Here is a 20,444-nt window from a genome sequence, read left to right on the forward strand (position 1 = left end):
TCTGTGAAAGTTTGGTAGAAATCGCATGAAAAACGTAAGAGGAATTGCGAAGAAACCAATTTTAAATGTAAAATAAGCGAAGGGCAATAACTCTTTTAAATATGGTCATATCAGGAAAGCTCGACAATATACGCTGCTTCACTTTATGATCATCAATCTGTGATAGTTTGGTAGAAATCTTATGAAAAACGTAAGAGGAGTTGCAAAGAAACCAATTTTAAATGTAAAATAAACAAAGGGCTATAACTCTTTAAAAAATGGTCGAATCCTAAAAACCAGACAATATGCGCTGCTTCACTTTATGATCATCAATCTGTGAAAGTTTGGTTGAAATCGCATGAGAAATGTAAGAGGAGATGCAAAGAAATGAATGTGGGACGGACGGACGGACAGACGGACGCACACACACACACGCACATGCACGGAATCGCGCCTACCATTACTATATCCCCTCACCTTTTCAAGGCGCGGGATAAAAAATATCAGCTCATTCAAAGACAAAACATAAAAAAAATCGTCAAACCGATCAATCTTTGAGAGTTCAGCTTTAAAATAATGGTGATAAGTTTTCATTTAACAAAGTAAAAGCTTAGGGCCCGGAGAGCCATTGAACCAGGAACTTTGTCAATGCATACTTATCACCCTTTAACCAACTTAGTGTTCGAGATTATATTGTGTCTACTGACCATGCAAGCTGGACCATTTAATCCTGATATCCACCTTACTAAAAAATCAATAATGGATTCGAAAAAATACTACCATTCCATTGGACATAGTATAATTTCCAAATGTTTGTATTTTCATTAAATGGGTAATTATAATACTTATAAGTGGGTTTTCAGTGCACATTTTAGGGACATTTTGTTCCAAAACAAACAATATAATGCAGCAGGCCAGGCTAATGCCGATTTAACAGTTTAATGAAGCAAAAAGAAAACAATCACTATTACTTAGAAAACAATTATGGGAGCAAAAAACAGATGCCATTTAACGCTTCACTATTTTTCACTTCAACCCTAATTCAAATACTTTAATTTACAAAAATGTCTTGAAAATGCTTTGCTATAAGCTGTTTAAATACTTTCTAGAATTCTTAAAGATTGAGTAATGCAAAACCTCTGAGGCAAGCTACAAATTACATTGACATATGGTAGTAAAAATATATAAATTAGTTATGATGTACCTTTTGACAGAGTTTCTCAACAATTTTTTTGCAAGGTGCCTTATAGCATGTTGTAACAGTAGTTTGCACTTCAGAAATTCCTTAAGTTTGTTCTATTAAACAAAGCTTTGTTGTTTTTCTAAAATGTTACTTGTTTAATCAGTCTTAAAAGAGAATATTTGACTTATTGCCGATGGCAATTTTGAGTACCCGAGTAATCGATCGATCAACTGAGTACTTGAATACTAATTTACTACTTGAGTACTCGACTATCACAACAACAACAGTATTATTTTAAATTACGCTAAAACCAGGATTATACAGAAAACAATTATAGACGATGTAACAGTTCTGGAGTGTACATCACCAGCAAGACACAATGTACGGACACTCTAATCACTGCAAGGTAAATTATTAACCCCATCAAAATTTATGACAGTTGTTTTGATATTATACAAATTGTTAGGGGATAAATTCTTAGTTAATAGACATTCAACAGAAAACCTTCAAACACTAGACATCTGCGTCATAATACGTAGTATTTGTTGACTATCCTAAATGTGTGCTAAGAATATGTTAAAGTCACAGGTTACGAAATGGTCAAAGGGATTTCTTTGAATTATGTTATTGTCGCAGACGCAACACCAACTCATTGCAGGGGACAATTTCTCAGTTAATAAACATTCAAAATAGAAAAATCTCCGAACATTTGACTTCTGCATCATAATTACGTAAATTGTGGACTAGCCCTAAATACATGTGCTAATTACAAGTTCAAGTCACAGTTAGAAAAAAAAGTTGAGAAATGGTCAAAAGGATTAATCTACTTAAGTTTTATTATTGTTGAAGACACCAGACAGCTCACTGAAGCAGACAATTTCTTAGTATATTATACATTCGAAAGAAAAAACCTTGGCATAAAATATAAAAATTACTATAAAGGAAAAGTTATTAAAACTAAGAATGTTGAAGCAGACTTAAGCATATCTAAAAGCTTATAGGGTGCAGACTGCTGACTTAAAAACCTCACGCTAAACCGCAGGATAAATGAAAACGCTTATGTCTGAATAAATATCTTAAAACTGCAACACCCATGGCATTCCATTTCAATATATGCGACAAAAACCTGTTCTTAAAGAAGCTGCTTAATGGTTAAATAACCAAATATAAAATCCCATCACCTGATTCAAAGACGCTTTTCATAACACATTATGAATTCATTTGTACGTATTAATGCAACACTTTTAGATTAGTGCTGGCCAATAGCGCATGAAAAATATTTCATTCGGATGAATATATCATTAACACATTAGTTTTACAAAATTTCCAAGCTGGTGCCATGTGTCATCATAATTTTCTTGTTCTATTTAAGTTCTTGTATAATTTAGATCTAAAGATCAAGATGATAAGTACTTGTATAAGAATTTATACATACAATGTGATTGAACAATAAGTACATTTTAGTACATGCGACAGTTATATTTAGATCATTTACATCACAAATGACATCGCCATCATTAAATAACATCATTGTATTTTTTTATATATAAGTATAAACTAGTGTTCAAACTTTCGACATGACATCATACATTAATTAATAGCATTTTTCAAAGGCGCACTCTTATATTTTAGAGACATATTGGACAGACAAAGCAGCAACAATTTGCTCTCCCATAAGGGAACATAAAAACCGGCTTAAGCTTGTTGTATCAATTTTGGAAAACTTCTTTCATAAAAATCACCACTCATGTATTATCCTCAAAAAACTAATGGGGAATTAGCTGTTTGATTAAGGGAAATATATTTGAATTTCCTTCTTCTGAAGTCAGTTCTGTCATTTCTGATTGGATGCAATATTAAAATGGACAATATCCCCCTCCCCCTTCATTTACCCAGGTGACCCTATCACAATACATTCCAACATCTGAATGTACTTTCACCAGTTTAAATATCAAATAATTTGCAAGGCAAATTACTCCTGACTAAAAGGTCAATACTTCCTTGACCACTATAAAATTGTAATCAAGACGCTCTCAAATTCAAAAAGAAGTTAATTTTATGTACACACAAGTACACTACAGTAAAGTGCTCGACTCTAGTCCGAAACTGACCTTAACTCAATAACCTTACTGACAAATGTAAACAAATGAAATTACGTTTCACACAAGTTCAACTCAGTGCCGTGTTATCTTTACTTTACCCTCGTATGTTTGCCAAGTGATTAGATATGACATGTATATTGTATGCATGTTCTTATCCTTATGATAAATTTGTTGACTTTTATTAGGAAGTACATAGATAGGAATTTTTACACAGGTTTTATTAAATTTACAACAATTTTTATGTAAATGAAAGTAATAGCTGATAAGAAAAAAACTGTTCCATTTTTTAGAGGCAAGAATCAGCCAAAGGGCATTACGAGATTGTAACTGCAAAAATTAAATAAGAGGGCCATGATGGCCCTGAATTGCTCACCTGAGATAAGAAGAAAAACACTGCCTATATAAACATTTGTTGGGTAGTAGAATGAATATTGTTCTCTAGAATCCAGCATCAAACAAGATTACTATTTCTCCCACCTCAGATAAGTAGATCCAATAATTTAACCATGCTAGATATTCTTATCTTGCCCACGGGCGAAGATAAAATGCCCGTATAAAACACCTTTTTTTATGGTCACCACATTGTAATTACCTCCCTTGTTGAAGACTGTCGTCTGTAGCATCATGGAAACCTTGCCTTGTGGCAATAAATAGAAAGCTAGTTAATTATTTCTCGCTTCGAATGTCACCATAAAACAGTTTTCACGCAACATTCAAGAAATATTGCTTCACTCTCCTTAGGACTATTTAAAGACAGATTTGACCATTAATATAATCGGAATCACTGCGCGCATATCCATGACAACCACGAATTATCGCATATCCATATGCAATTATTTTCACTAAGCACAAAAGAGTTCCAGCAAAAAACACATTTTTACTTAATTATTTTTAACTGAGGTGGGAGAAAAAGCATCTACCATAGCCGCTCTTGTAAGATAGGTTCATCCCACCCTCGCGCAGTGTGTTTTGCGGAAACTCAGTAAACCTTGTTTCCGCAAAACACACTATGCTCTGGTCGTGATGAACCTGTATTACACTCTCGGCCATGAAAGATACTTATATTCTTTAAAAGTAAACAAGAACAGTAACAGAAACATAAATACAGCTAGAGAATATGTATATTTTTTTTTGAAGATGGTCACCCAACATAGTTTCCGGTGAAGTTTCAATAAATTTGAATATGAGTAGTTTGCGAAGAAATGTTTCAGGAAGTTAGCCCAGGGCGTGGCCAGTTTTGTCTCCAGTGGCATAATTTGAACAAACATGGTGGAGGATCACTCCACACTAGATAATGTAAAACACCAAATATCTAAGCTCTACGCCTCATGGGTAAATTTGTCAGAAGATTTTTAAAGCTTAATGGCAACCAGAGTTCTGCTTGGAATTATTTTTTTTGAACAATTTGATCAGCACCACCCAAGGAACATCCCTGTGAAGTTTCATTTAAATTGGCCAGGCGATTAAGGAGGAGATGTTGTTTAAAGCAATTGTTTGCACCGGACAATGGACCCTGGAACATTAAGACCTATCACAATAGCTCAGATGAGCTAAAAGTATAAATTACTGTTATATATATTAAACAACATATTAATAATAATACTCAATGAAAAATTGAAACCAAAGGCAACATCATTTAAAAGGCAACTTTATGCTGACTTAAAACCATCTTTTTACTTGTATATATGTTAAGGCAGCCTGCCGAGTAATTTATGTTGACAATTATAGTTGTAATAAATTAACCACCTCTGACATGTAAATGAAATATCATGTAAGTGAGTAAATGTCAGTTAAGGACAAAAACTGGTGTCAAAATGAGTACTGTCATTTTAATTTCAAACACTTCATAAGTTAACACAAAATATGTTTTACGTTTGTTTTCTGAATAATATCATAACTAGTTAAATGCTCATGAATGGCTCTTTGATGGGACTAACACAGCTCATTTTATTTTGAAGGTCAAAAAAACATCTTGTCTTGTTCTGACACCCGATCATTCCAAAACGATAATGCAGCAATGTTGATTTGCAAAAATTCCTCTTAATATACATATATATTTATATATATAAAGGACAACCATACTGTTTTCAGCCAAGAAAATTCAACTAATTAGCATGCGCTTAAATAATCACTCTAGAAGAGTAATGCCCCTTGCTTAAAACATTTTTAAAATGGAAACAAAAACTTTTACAAAACATCATTAAAAAAGTTTCAATTTTGCAGGAATTATATAAATTAATTAAAGTATATGCCTTTGTTTTTTTTTCTTTTATTCAAATATGAGTTGATTTTTTTGAAGCTTCAAGTAATAAAAGCAAAAAAATCAAAACATATATATAGAAATAATTTAAACACTTCAATCGTTGCCTATATGTTATGATTACATGTTTACCATAATTAACAAATAAAAACACAGAACAATCAAGTTTTTCTCCAGTTTAAAGCATAACCCAAGTTGAATTATGATAACAACATGAACATTCCTTATTTGACTATACTTCAAGTGTTCATAATTATATTTTGTGCGATGGAATATGGCATGTCATCGTTGATTTATGGAAATATTTACAATTAAAAAATTAGCATGATAATTATATGACTAGGAAGTTAAAGTAACTCTTTCTTGTCAAGTTAAATATATTCAGAGCTGTTTGTATAGTATGATCTATTCATTAAAGTCTTAAAAATGAATAATAAAGAGATCAAGACAGAACATAGTAAGTTTATACTCAACGCTTTATTTTGATTAATGTGTAAAATTACAGTCTCCAGGACTCAGTAACTGTATTATATACAATTACAATCGTTAAATATTACTATTAATAGATACAGCTTGGCATGTCATGATGCTTGAAATTTAAAGGCCTAAAAACATACTTCTGGTTCAGGTTACACAACTCTACGAAAAAGGCGCTCATCCTACCATTTTTATAGTGTGTTTTTTAGTTTGCAGTATGGTTGGGTATTTGCACAACAACGCCGCTGACAGCAACACCATGCCTATATCAATGTCTTGACTTTTTTCTTCGAAAACAGACAAACTAAAAATCAATGCTTTATACAATTTGCGAGGTTTGATATACTGTACATATCTTTAGAAACGTCCCTTGAGTATATCAGCTAGAGGATTAATATATATAAATAATAATCAAGATGTACGTTTGCACACTAGCGATAGATGATATTCACAGAAATTGACTAAACAATTTTCTACTTAAAAGTCAGATTTAAGGCATTGTCCTTAAGCAGAGAATGTGCCCACAGAAGACCCCACCCCACTCTCCCTCCCCCTCAACAAACACATCTATAAGGGCATGCGTGTCTTTAGGACCAACGCCAAAATAGCTATGACATAAACCACATGTTGAGTAACTATAAGGACAAAGGCTAAGTGACTCTTAAAACAGAAAGCAATTATAAATTTCCTTGATGTTATTTTTAAGACTTAAATAGTAATGCTTCTTCCTGTGTATCAGACTTTCGGGTCATAACTTCAAAGCTTAGCTTTTAGACTGAAAGTCGTGGAGTATTAAATGGCATTAGGTAAACAAATGAGCTAAACCTGTGGGGTTATTGCCATGAGGTAATATGTTGTATATGTACTGCGGCAATGAGGTATCATTGTGGTGTTAATGTCATTAGGTATCAGGTGAGGTAACATTGTGGGGTTAATTGCCATAAGGTACCTAGTCAGGTGAAATTGTGGGGCTGTTGTCATAAGGCACCAAATGAGCTATACTTGTGGGGTTAATGACATTGGGTACCAAGTAGACTAAAATTGTGGAGCAAATGCCATTAGGTACTAAGTGAGCTAAAATGTGGGGTTAATGCCATCAGACACCAAGTTAGCTAAAAGTGTGGGGTTAATGCCATCAGACACCAAGTGAGCTAAAAGTGTGAGGTAAATGCCATCAGGTACTAAGTGGGCTAAAAATTTGGGGTTTATGCCATAACGTACCAAGTAAGCTAAAAATGTAGGGTTAATGCTACCAGACACCAACTAATCTAAAATGTGGGGTTAATGCCATCAGGTACAATGTGAGCTAAAATGTGGGGTTAATGCCATCAGACACAAAGTGAGCTAAAATGTGGGGTTAATATCATCAGGTACCAACTGAGCTAAAATGTGGGAGTAATGCCATCAGGTACCAAGTGAGCTAAATATGTGGGGTTTATGCCATCAGGTACCAAGTGAGCTAAAAAGGTGGCGTTTATGCTATCAAGTACCAACTTAGCTAAAATGTGTGATAAATGCCATCAGGTACTAAGTGAGCTAAAATTTGGGGTTAATGCCATCAGACACCAAGTGAGCTAAAAATGTGGGGCTCATGCCATCAGACACCAAGTGAGCTAAAAATGTGGGGTTAATGCCATCAGGTACCAAGTGTGGGGTTAATGCCATCAGGTACTAAGTGAGCTAAAATTACTCTTCCACAATGGCTGTAATTAATTGATTATTTCATTTTTAAGTGTTGCATGAACACTGTTGTTGTTAGGAATCGATTATGATAACTTCACTTATCATATAACATGTATTTTTTAACATGTAATAATTTAACAGATACATGTGTTTCATGCAAAACGTCCAAGACCTGATTTAGTACTTAAAACATTAATGACCATCCTGCCGTGATAGGGAAAGGTGACCGATATTACATTTTTTATATTTTATAAAAACATCTTAATTTACAGTACGGCTACATATGGAGTCTTCATGAAGGTTTGTTGTCTGAATGTTATTCTCCTGTGATAAACCTGGATAATGGCAACCACAGATTTTAATTTTGTTTACATTACATAAGTACAGTGAAAAGATTGACTGGCAAAATTTAGTTTTCATAAATATTGATGAGGTAGGGTTTTAGAAAACTGTTTTTCCAACGAAAATGCATGTAACAGTGAATCATAAATGTGTTTTGTTACTCGATATAGAAAAAAAAATTATAACGTAATTTCATTGGGAAGTCATTTCAAGAGGTCCCATGATTTGGCACCAGTGAAACTGCCACAATTATCATTCATAATTACAAGATTTTCCTAGCCATATGTCCATGGTACTCAATATCACAGAGCGTAACATATAGTGTTTTGGGTTCACTAAAGATGGTGGTAAGTGTTAGTTACGGCACCCAAAACCATTTACACGAGTGTATAATTTCAAATGTTGCTGTTAAATTGTACCATGTTGTCAAGAACAACGTCCAATAATCAGCGTGCACTACAAGTAAATAGCTTTGTTATTTATCCACAAGTAAAATTTATTAATGCGAGTATCAGCAAAACACAAACAACTTATAAACTTGTTTACACATATGTGTAGCTTTAATATACGTACACATCATTTGGCAACCTCTCTATTTATGGCTGCTTGAAAGACGTTAGCCGGTGGTGATAAGTCAAGGTCACATCATCAGTCAATATGTGCGATAAATCAGGGTCACATTTAGCAGTCAATTTATGTGATATTTCAAGGTCGAATTTAGCAGCCAATTTGTATGATAAGTCAAGGTCACACTCACATGTGTGATAGGTCAAGGTCACTGTTAGCAGTCACTGGTCAAAATGCTTGAATAACATGTTGTTTACGGATGTGTTGTTCTATCACAGTTGTAACCATACCATACCAGCAGAGGACTCATCATTTTTTATGCTGTGCCGAAAAAACATTTAAGTTTTGGGCTTCATTTGAACCCGAGACCTCTAGTTCCATGGCAAATACCACAACAACGTCACTTAAAAAGAACCAGCTCAACAGCAAGGCATAACAGTTTGAAGTGCTTTATAAAGCCAACCCTCACTGTTTCTCAACAGCAAGGCATAACAGTTTGAAGTGCTTTATACAGCCATTTTACCCTCACTCTGTTTCTAAGGCTCCTAAAATGTAACCTAGTAAAAAGACCCTTAGCGCATCTATGCATCGATTAAATTATTCTTTTGTTCATGTATTACTTTCATTAAAAAAATTCTTCATGCATTAGCTAATTTTAAGCATATCTGCATAACTCTTATTTTTTTTTTTAAATTGTATGCATTGCATTTATTTTGTCATAAGATAATTACATTCTTTATCATTATGTAAATTAAAGACGTCAAATGCAGCCAAAAACATTGATAACTCGAAATTCATTTGATATTCAGCTGAGTGTTTCATGTTTTTATAAATTATAAAACTGACAAAAACTGGCCTGTTTGCCATTTAACTATATAGATAATTTGCTGAAATCCAAGCCATTTTCTATACATTGAAGTAGGTACTTTAAATTTAAACAAATAAATACAATTATGAAGTAATTTTATGCCTGCATTTGACAGTAATATTCAATAAACCAGAATGGCACATAATAATCATATTCAGACTTATTGTATAAAGATTACTTTAAAATTGTTTGAAAAAAAAAATGTTTCACATTTCTCTCATGTTAAGATCATGTTAGTTTAAGTGCGTTTGCTGAGCGCACTCGCTTCTCTGCACGTTCAATTTTTGGCCTTGGTGTATATTATGGTCAACAAATTATAGGGATTGTTACTTCCTTAGTGTTGGGGCAAATGTCTCTTTACCAGCCAGAGTGTGACATGCCATAACAACAAAATAACCCACTTAACAAAAACAATAAATGACATCAGTTGCCTTTCAATTCTAAACGATAAACTTTTATTATATGAAATTAACTCTAAAATGGCCAAAAAAGTTCAATTACCTGAAAATAATTGTCAACAATTTATTGTATAACAGTATTTTTTAAGCCATTTGAATAGTTGTTATGAGCTTTTTCAAGGCTTTAAGTGACAATCAATCACCCTTTGTTGGGGAATTAAGCAATTCAGATTACCAAATAAAGCAATAATGACACAATGCTATGATGCACAAACTTAGTATTTTAATTTATTAAGGGCTCCCGGCAACACATTCAAATAACATTACATTATATACATCACAATTGCTTTTCTATATTTTTACTTCGAGTCAATGTCATACATTATTTTGAATTTTACTTACAAATCCTAACACGTTATAAAAACCCACAAATTTAATACATTATAAAAACCTGGACAAGATATATGATGCGCTTATGCGCTATTTATACTTACCTCCGATGTATAATGGTATGACAAGCCGTTTGACATAAATGATAAGTTATCCTCAGAATAATCTCACTTTTAATTCATTTGCCACTCGTCAATGCTTATAAACCACTATTATGCATAAAACATGTTTAATCCATGAAAATATGTCTTGTTAAATACATCCAATACCTCGAATAATTTTATATATCCAGCTATTTACAAAATCCCAAATGTATATCTTATCACCGATCATAAATGGGCTAAGTGTGTAATAAATTATAGTGGTGAAAAAATGGCATACTTAAAACACTATGTTTCTCGCGCAAATAGATAGAATTGACACGCTAGGTTATCCACGATCAATGTATACACACAATATGAAACTATACCGCAGTTAACAATGCATGACTAGTGACATTATTAACCGGCAGGGAACAGGACGTTTATTTACTATACTGTCACAAACATTCTTCTTTAAGTCTAAGCTATAGTATAATAGTAATTAAGTTTTAAATGTGTTTTTTTTAGACATCTTGTTTCGAAAAAAATGCACAGAATAAGTAGTTATAATTTGGTCAATTAGTTATAAACTCCACTATTTAATGCCCCAACAAGAATTTTATTTAAACTATGGAGAACATTGTCAACAAACATGTATCCACTATTTCAAACATAAGCCACAATAAACTTGGTTTATTTACACAATGACCTGACTTGGCGATCTATTTGAAATGTACAATGTACCAAATCAAGTTAAGTTACAGTTTTACAATATACATGAAGTTTTAAAGGCATGTTTACATAATGTTACAGCATTATCAATAAGACGGGAGATTAGGTTTAGCAAATACACACATTCAGCTGATAGCCAAGTCAGATAACTAAGATTTGAAACAACAAACCTGGTAAAATTTATCAATTTTTCAATCCTAAATTTGTCCCAATAATCTAAGGTTACTGTATATGTTTTTTTATTATCTTGAAGAAACATTTCTAAAACAAACAAGATTGTGTATTTTTAGAAGCAGAGGTCACTTCTGACACCTGGTGAATGTGAAACAGATGATTCTGTTAATGAACTGTTGGAGTCTGTTCAAGAATATAATCTCAGTTTTCATGAATATTAACCATTCAGTATTATAGGTTTATATCTAAGTTCATGATTATGTTCATGAAAAGGTTTACAAATGGGGGAATTGATAAATATAATAATGTTCATACGCATAATAACGAACTGTTTATTAAAACTAAGTCCTGATGAACATATCTTCAGCATCAATATAACATGATATCAAGTCAGTGGAAAACCTTAATATAAATAGTTCAAAGAGGATGACATCTTATCTGAGTAGAATGGAAAAATAAAACTGTTTTAATTCTAGGCAATGCATTATAGTTTAAAGAAAACAAGAAGCAAGAAACAAGAAAATACTTGGCCGTCAGGGTACAACAACGTAAAGACTAGTGTTCAATATTTAACAAACTTAAATAGACTGTATACCTAATAAAACATAAAATAACTCTTCATATTACTTCCATTCCACAAGTAATGCACCAGTCAATTGTAACCACAGCACCCCCAGGTCCAGGGAATAGCGGGGACTTTGACTTTCGGTCCAGCCAACCCCAGCTAATATCCCCACCCTGCGAGGATGATCTGCTGGTAAAATCCCTGCCAAATGCCCCCGCACCCCAGGGACTCTAGGTAAGGCCCATTCCTCGCTATATTTAAAGCAAAGACAAAACCACCGCATTCACCCGGCACTGCGGGGCCACCTGAAAGGTAAAAACACGGCCCATTTCCCCGGCTATCCCCGGTATACCCCCGGACCTGGGGGGGGGGGGGGGGGGGGGGGGGGGGGGGGGGGGGGGGGGGGGGGGGGCGTGGTTACAATTGACTGGTGCCTAAAAATGTCATATCTATATGGTCAGCAATTGGTCAGCAGTACCCCTCTATTTCTTTATCATCAGCTTATTTGTCAGCACTATTAAATGCCCTGAATAACAACAACGTTTTTTGTTAAGTAGGTCTCATTGATTAACAGCAAGGATTAGGAAAACAAAGCACTGAGCCATGTTTCACCAAAAACAATGTGTATACTATTTTTAGTGTTTTACTCCTTAAAATTTGTCTTAACTTTTCTGAAAAAATCGTTCATGGAAGAAAAAAAATCTTCAACTTTTAAACAATCAGAAATCTAAAGAGCTCTTATCCTGAATACACTTTTATTACAATTGACTAATTTAACAATGATCAATTGGATTTCAAGTAAAAGTTTAAAATGACCAATGAATATCTTAATTTTATTCAGTTCCTTTTTGTGAATTTCTCAGGAAGCCATTGAAGGTGATTTCAGACAGCCTTATAAACAGCTGAAAAATGATAACATTTTAGACTGATCTCTTAAAGGTCTCTTTCCATCCAGCAGAGTGAACTTCTTTCTGTATTGTTTGTTCATGTTCAGAAATATACATACATTCTTTTAATGTAAAATCATCCTAATCTCCTGTTATCATAATTTTAAACCATGCAGCTGTAAACAATAATGGTTTTGAGTCACTCAGAACGTACATGTATGTATTGCTAATTCACTCATTGAGGTTGATTTTTTTTGTAAACAAAATGGCAGCCCCTCAGCCCAGAAATAAGCTGCATCCTGGAAACAGACTTATCATTCCCACAAAAAGGCTCCCCCAACTCCCCCTAAATTTATTACAAGGCACTAATAAAGAACATTGAAAATTATAACTCGTATATATTATTTGTTTTACAATTTCTTTCCTTATGTATAAAATATTTGGTAAGCTCAGCTCTATCATTTCAAGGAATGCAAGATTAAAAATGATGACATGTAAAAATCTTATAATTTTCCTGAAATTTTCATAATTTTATTGAGGGAAATATGTTCAACATGGGTACAGAACCTAACTGTTCATGATTTAAATCGAGCAATGTTTACATTAAACCGTTCCTTTCAAAATTAAAAATATCAAAATTCATATACAGTTGTATGGTTCTCACAGCACGCTTTTCATAAGGTTTGATCATCACAAAGATAATATTATGCTGATAATTATGCAGACAAAATAAATTGTCAATGAGAAAAGACTAGATAGGCGCTATTCTTAATTTTTTTTCCCCTGCTGATTCAATTATACGTTTCTACAGTATACAAATATTGACTTATTCAAATTCTATTCAATGCAATGCAAATAATTTTTCTGAAATTCTACATTTGTGAATAAAGCCACCTTGTTTATTATTGGAACCTCCGATCATCAAGTGATTCAAACTCAAAATAAAGTTCAGAAAGTTTCTATACATTTGACTATTTTTTTTCATACACTTACATCTGTTGCACTGTACTCATTGGCCTATAAAAGTACACCTGGTTCCTGGTCCCGACCCTACACATGTTTTTTTGTTTTTTTTATTGTGTGTTTTAATATCTAGTTTAAAAACCTTTAAAGCTGTACACTTAGAAGATTATTTTAACACCATTCCCTAATGACAATATTAAAACGTTCTTACATAAAACCTTATTAAATTAAAAAACACTTAAAAAACTATGTTTACTCGTAACCTGTTTTGGGACAAGATGTAACCTTATAACCACACAATTTTTTATTTTTACGGACAAAAGTCGTTTTCATTTTTCAGACGGGAACTAATTGTAATATTAGAGTCTCAGGTTTCGAGGTATATATATACTGTAAATGCAAAACTGCTCTATGATATACATATGTGCCCATAATATAGTGTATATATTAAACTTCAGAGTTTATAACTCAATTTTATATAGTCTCTATGAGTCACATTAATATGTGATCAAAATTACCATACAAATGCAACAGCAGACAAAAATATGAAACTCAAACAAGAACAGTCTCGGGCATGATTGCAAAGCCCTGGCAGTCAACCTAGGGCCATAACTCTAAAAATGATTTCAATCCTCAGGGATAAGATTTCATTCAACACCATGCTGGTTGTTATTCAACTATTCTGTTTGATGTAATACAAATAAAGGCATTATATTTCGTCATAAGTTATAGCATAAATTGGTTGCATTAAATCAAATGGATTACTTTGACACCTCTGACAAACATAACCTCTCACATTTGACCAGGCCGAAATAGGTTCCCATTCACATTCTGTTAATTTGCTTAAAGTAAGCGCAATGTTAAATGCTGTTGATATTAAACAACCATGTTTTAACTGAATATATCAATAACAATTCACAAGTATTTTCTAAAAGACACGGGCGGCCACATTACATTTAGCAACGATGCTGACACCAAGCCACAATTGACGTAAATATTTTCTTCAAAAAACAATGAACCTTGAAGTTTGCACTTCTAACTTGCATTTCCTTCAATTCATTCATTTTACTACTCAATTTGCATACTCTTACGCTAAATTACACCCTAGTTTTAAAAGGGGGCGGTGCCATTCACATGTAATAACACGTTGCATTCATGAACTTTAGCTTCCATTCAAAGGCACCTGACAACGTTATATCACTCGAGGGTCGAATTTGCACCAAAAAATAACCTTTGTTTAATCTTCACAAATATTTCTTCACATAGAAGGAGGTAACATTACAATTAAGTGTCACCTTAAAACCTTATTTCGTGCCTTAAACAGAAATTAAAGGAGTAATGTTTCATCCAATTCATGACAGTAGATCCTTTGAACATTGATACAAGTTCATTGAAGGCGTAAATCATCAAAAATTTACACTCCATTGACCCTCGAATGAAAAATACATGAACTTTATTTCAACAAATTCTTTTACAATCATGACTGAGTTAATATATTTTTACAATGTACTTTTGTCATACTGTTACACCTAACGCCTGAAAGTTTAAATTTCTTGCACATATTACGAAAAAAATAATATATATCTACCATAAATAGATCCTCACAAAAAATACTCCAACACAATTGAAAAGCCAGAACATCAGCTTGTTAATTAAATCTGTTTTTCAAAGATAAAACTATCAACCTTGTATGAAGCATTGTTTTCCATAATAGTCATTGCAAAAAGTCGATCAGATCTTTCAGACCAAACAAAAGCTTTGAATGTATGGGTTCAACATGATCTCCCTTATCACTGAATGCCATCGTTTTGGACAAAACGTTTGCAAATATCAGAAAACAACTAGTATAAAACCATTATGTGGTCCTTCTGATGTTAATTTAAGGTCTAATTGATCAGTTTTACTAAATTATTACCTAAACTTATAATGCATTATACAACAATGGCAACAGGCCACATTGGATCACACTGGCCAACATTTGAGTAACTATATGTAAACCATTCAGGCCACATTGGATCACACTGGCCAACATTTGAGTAACTATATGTAAACCATTCAGGCCACATTGGATCACACTGGCCAACATTTGAGTAACTATATGTAAACCATTCAGGCCATATTGGACTCCACTGGCCAACATTTGAGTAACTTGAATCATGTAAACCATTCAGGCCACATTGGACTCCACTGGCCAACATTTGAGTAACTATATGTAAACCATTCAGGCCATATTGGACTCCACTGGCCAACATTTGAGTAACTTGAATCATGTAAACCATTCAGGCCACATTGGACTCCACTGGCCAACATTTGAGTAACTATATGTAAACCATTCAAGCCACATTGGACTCCACTGGCCAACATTTGAGTAACTTGAATCATGTAAACCATTCAGGCCACATTGGACTCCACTGGCAAACATTTGGGTATTTACCTGTAAGCCATTCAGGCCACATTGGACTCCACTGGCCAACATTTGGGTATTTACCTGTAAACCATTCAGGCCACATTGGACTCCACTGGCCAACATTTGGTTATTTACCTGTAAACCATTCAGGCAGCTTCAAGATTATATGAGTTACTTCTTTAAACCAATTTAAGGCTACATATAACTTCACTTACATTTGAGCAACTGTTTCAGCCACTGAAGCAACAATAAACTTTACTAGCCAACATTTGAGGATTGGGGCTTCAAAGACTGATTTTTCTTTTGTTTGTTTTGTTTGTGATAATTAAACTGTCACGAAGATGCACAGTTTCTGCAAAACTGAGATTTCGTAGACTGAGGAAAAGTTTTTGTTCTTCATCTCTAAATAGGGCATCTTACACTTTAAAGCAACAAATTGTTACCGGTTGTTAGTACTTTTAGTGAAATTCTTATTTTCAAGCCTTTTCTTGGAAAAAACGCGGAACTTTCCGGAAATGACAATCTCATGTTGGTTTGACACATGACGTTACAGCCAACATGATTGTAAAGATACATCATTTTAACGCTGTAAAAAAGTTCCTGACATTTGTAATTATCACATTCTGCCAGGAAGTTGGATGTCAGGACAGTTGAAGAGTCAATAAGAGAATGACAAAATAAAAGGAAGTGCCTACACGTTGGATAAGGAAACATTTCAAGATGAAATTTAGTTTTAAAAATTAATAACGTAAACTTAGAAATTGCTGGGCATGACATCTCCCTAAGCACCATAGTGTGTGACATGGTGACAGCCCTAATACAGCATCATAGCTTTTTTCCACTTTTGATGGGAAGTGTTTTCGGAAAACGGATGACATCATTCATTGTGTCACTCGCGTTGATTGAATAATTGGGACGATTAAAAATCTGTGACAAGCAGAAAACTAACGCAGAAAAAGTGTGCTGATGAAGTGTCTGACAACACGCATTGCAGACACGCATTGCAGACAGTGCACTGCAGACAGTGCATTGAGCCAACGGAAAATATGAAAACTGGAATTTAGCAACTGAGCACAAGTTTGCATCAGTTATCTCTCAGTTGTGGAAAATTTACAACTATTTGCAAATAAACTTAGGGTGTCAAGGTTTTGAAGCATTGAATCACTCCAATTTATCAAGTGAATTTCATATCAAGAGCAACATCTATATATATATGGTCTGTCGACTTACTTCACATATCTTACAAACGATTTCCGTTGGCCTATACTTTTCCACATCTTGTGGAAATAACTACTGAAAAAGCAGCCTAACAAACCCCAGGAAAGCACCCATACATATACAGCCTAACATACCCCAGGAAAGCACCCATACATATACAGCCTAACATACCCCAGGAAAGCACCCATACATATACAGCCTAACATACCCCAGGAAAGCACCCATACATATACAGCCTAACATACCCCAGGAAAGCACCCATACATATACAGCCTAACATACCCCAGGAAAGCACCCATACATATACAGCCTAACATACCCCAGGAAAGCACCCATACATATACAGCCTAACATACCCCAGGAAAGCACCCATACATATACAGCCTAACATACCCCAGGAAAGCACCCATACATATACAGCCTAACATACCCCAGGAAAGCACCCATACATATACAGCCTAACATACCCCAGGAAAGCACCCATACATATACAGCCTAACATACCCCAGGAAAGCACCCATACATATACAGTTTGTTTTGGTTTCACTTTAATCAACAATTCAATTTGTAGATTTTAATTATGCTTGTAAGAATGGCTCAATGAAACTCTTCTATGATTTAAAAGACTGTTCGAAGCCACTGTTTAGCCAGAACAAATTGACAAACTATTTGTCGTAAAATGACATTGCGATTATGCTTCGTTTAACAAATTGACGTGCATATATATTTGCAAACAATATAGGAATATTGCGAACCATGAACTTGAACAAGTTAATTAACCCATTTAAGACACTTTAAGACATGTCTGCTTACATGGACTTAATTTAAACAGTTAAAAGTAACTCCTGCACAAAAGCAAAATAAGCGCCCTATTATATTCTGTGCAGCAAAAGAAGTGTCACGCATTGTAGAAAAGCCCCGGATCCAGTTACATGCAGAAAGTCTCAATTCTAATTCAATGTTTTCCATTTCTTTTCATTTTTTGTACGTTTCGTTTGTTGAGTTTATCAAGGTCTGCTTGTGCCTATTCAACTGCATTGTGCGATTATAAGTGACATGAAAAAAAATTGACTGCAATTCCCAGTAAAATCCTGATATTAGAAGACTTGAAGAGTTAGCGACAAGAGGTCTGGGTGTGATGCCCTTAATCTCTTTGTGAAGAGACCTCTTGGTTCTTTAACACACTCGATGTAAAGCATCGAAACACCGGATACAATCTTCCTTGTTTTAATCAACACGGAATACACCATTTTCCCAGTACTCAACCTTCGAATGCCGAGGACTGGTCAAGGGAGCTACTTTTACCATATTTTGACATCTTTTGGTTTAACTCGGCCATTGTTTTTCTTTCTCTAAAAACAGCTATATCTGCCAAAGTATCAATTAAACTGTGTGTTGATTATATTCACAGAATGACAAATTTTAAACTAAATACCTGAAGATGTTTTGTGTCAAGGACTTGCTTATAAAATTTAGGTAAAGATGCATAAGTTAATAATACCTAACAAAATACCAAATTGCAGAAATGTTAGTAATATTTGATATATATACAAATCGAGGGCAATACTGTCGTAACTACATTTTTCAAAATTGTTCAGGAGAAGGAAAAAAACTTCTTAATTTATATGACATTTTGTTGGATATATTTAAAGTATTTGAACATAACAATTTTGTACTGTATAATAGTTTTAAACCAAAAAATATATTATCTTCAAACATTGAACACAAAAGATGAATTTGATGAAAATTTGACTTACTACAGTTTTCCATCTCAAAAGTCAGATTTCATTAAAGTATATATTTATGCAACACTATCGTAACTTGACTTACAACAGTTTTCCACCTGATATTATTTCAATTTGAGAAAATATATTAATGCAACACTGTTGCACTTTTTATTTTTGTCATTATCAATGAGAAATATGGTTAATAACTAAACTCTAATGGACAACTTTTATATAATTATGATAATTATTATTACAACCCATAGTGCATCATGTTTGAAAATGCTCATTATTCGAGTTGAATAGAAGTCTAACTTTACACCTAAATAATGGGAAAGAGTCAGGCTCTCTTAAAACAATGAAGCATAAATCAGAACATAATACAACATGTCTGTATTACTTTCGAACATTTAATCACTCAAGTATTTAATTTTCACAACAAGATTTGTTCATCCTGTATCTCAAATTTAACAACAGTGTTTGAAATTCGCGGTAGCCCGATAGCCTGAGGCTAACAAATTTCAGCTGGGGCTACCGATTTTCCACAGGAACTAGCCCGACCGGGCTTCGTTTTTTTCCTTATGTGATTAAAAAAAACATGCCAATTAAACGCGTAACGCATTAATTTTTTTATACGCAAAGCCTTATTATTCAAGAATGCTTCATTCAAGGCAACTGGAGCGACTAAGTCGCCTTGACAACGGCGAAGTCAGATTCGTCGAAATTTACGATGATAAAAAAGCTAATTGCTCTGCTATTCAGGGCTCAAGCCATGTGCTGAATGTTTGTTTATTAAATCAATGAATATAACACATGTCAAAATTAATTAACGCCCAAAGTAACAATCTTTAGTCTTATTTGCGAAGGCTACCCTGGACTTTGAAACTGCAGTGTCATGTGAGAGTAGGAGGAAAGAGGAGTGATGGGCATCTGGAATGATCTGCTTTATGCACAAGCTTAATAAATATGTTTATTACAATGGTTGGTTTTTAAATTGGGCTTTGACTTTCATAAGCTAGTGATTTCCCCTTTGTCAACAAGATAAATCAAAGGTATATCATCATCTTCCTCAATAAGACCACCATCATCATCAACATCAGCATCATTGCCATCACCCCAATCAGCACCATAATCATTAACATCAACCACATCAACAGCATTGCAACCAACCACATCAGCATTATAACCATTAACATCAACCCCATCATCATCATTGCCATCAACCCCATCAACAGCATTCCCACCAACCAAATCCGCATCATAACCATTTACATCTCCCCCCATCAACAGCATTGACATCAACCACATCAGCATTATAACCATTAACATCTCCCCCATCAACATCATTGCCAACAACCACATCATCATTATTACCATTAACATCAACCCCATCAACATCATTGCCAACAACCACATCATCATTACAACCATTAACATCTCCCCCA

At 34.0% G+C, this 20,444-nt stretch overlaps 1 protein-coding gene across 7 annotated transcripts in view; it reads right to left on the reverse strand.

The window, feature by feature from the left end:
- The window catches only part of LOC128210198 (nuclear hormone receptor HR96-like), a 164,193-nt gene that overhangs the window by 68,007 nt on the left and 75,742 nt on the right, over nucleotides 1–20,444 (reverse strand). The window contains exon 1 of one of the 7 annotated variants that reach the window (XM_052914385.1): nucleotides 10,354–10,744. The exons of 5 other annotated variants lie outside the window; for them this stretch is intronic. In XM_052914385.1, coding sequence (XP_052770345.1) covers nucleotides 10,354–10,389 — 36 coding nt within the window. In that variant the 5' untranslated portion in view covers nucleotides 10,390–10,744. Of the gene's footprint in view, nucleotides 1–10,353; nucleotides 10,745–20,444 lie in introns of those variants that run through there. One more of the 7 variants, XM_052914387.1, reaches the window with a different exon arrangement.

Source organism: Mya arenaria, chromosome 12 (genome assembly GCF_026914265.1).
Source record: "Mya arenaria isolate MELC-2E11 chromosome 12, ASM2691426v1".
NCBI classification, from domain to species: Eukaryota; Metazoa; Mollusca; class Bivalvia; order Myida; family Myidae; genus Mya; species Mya arenaria.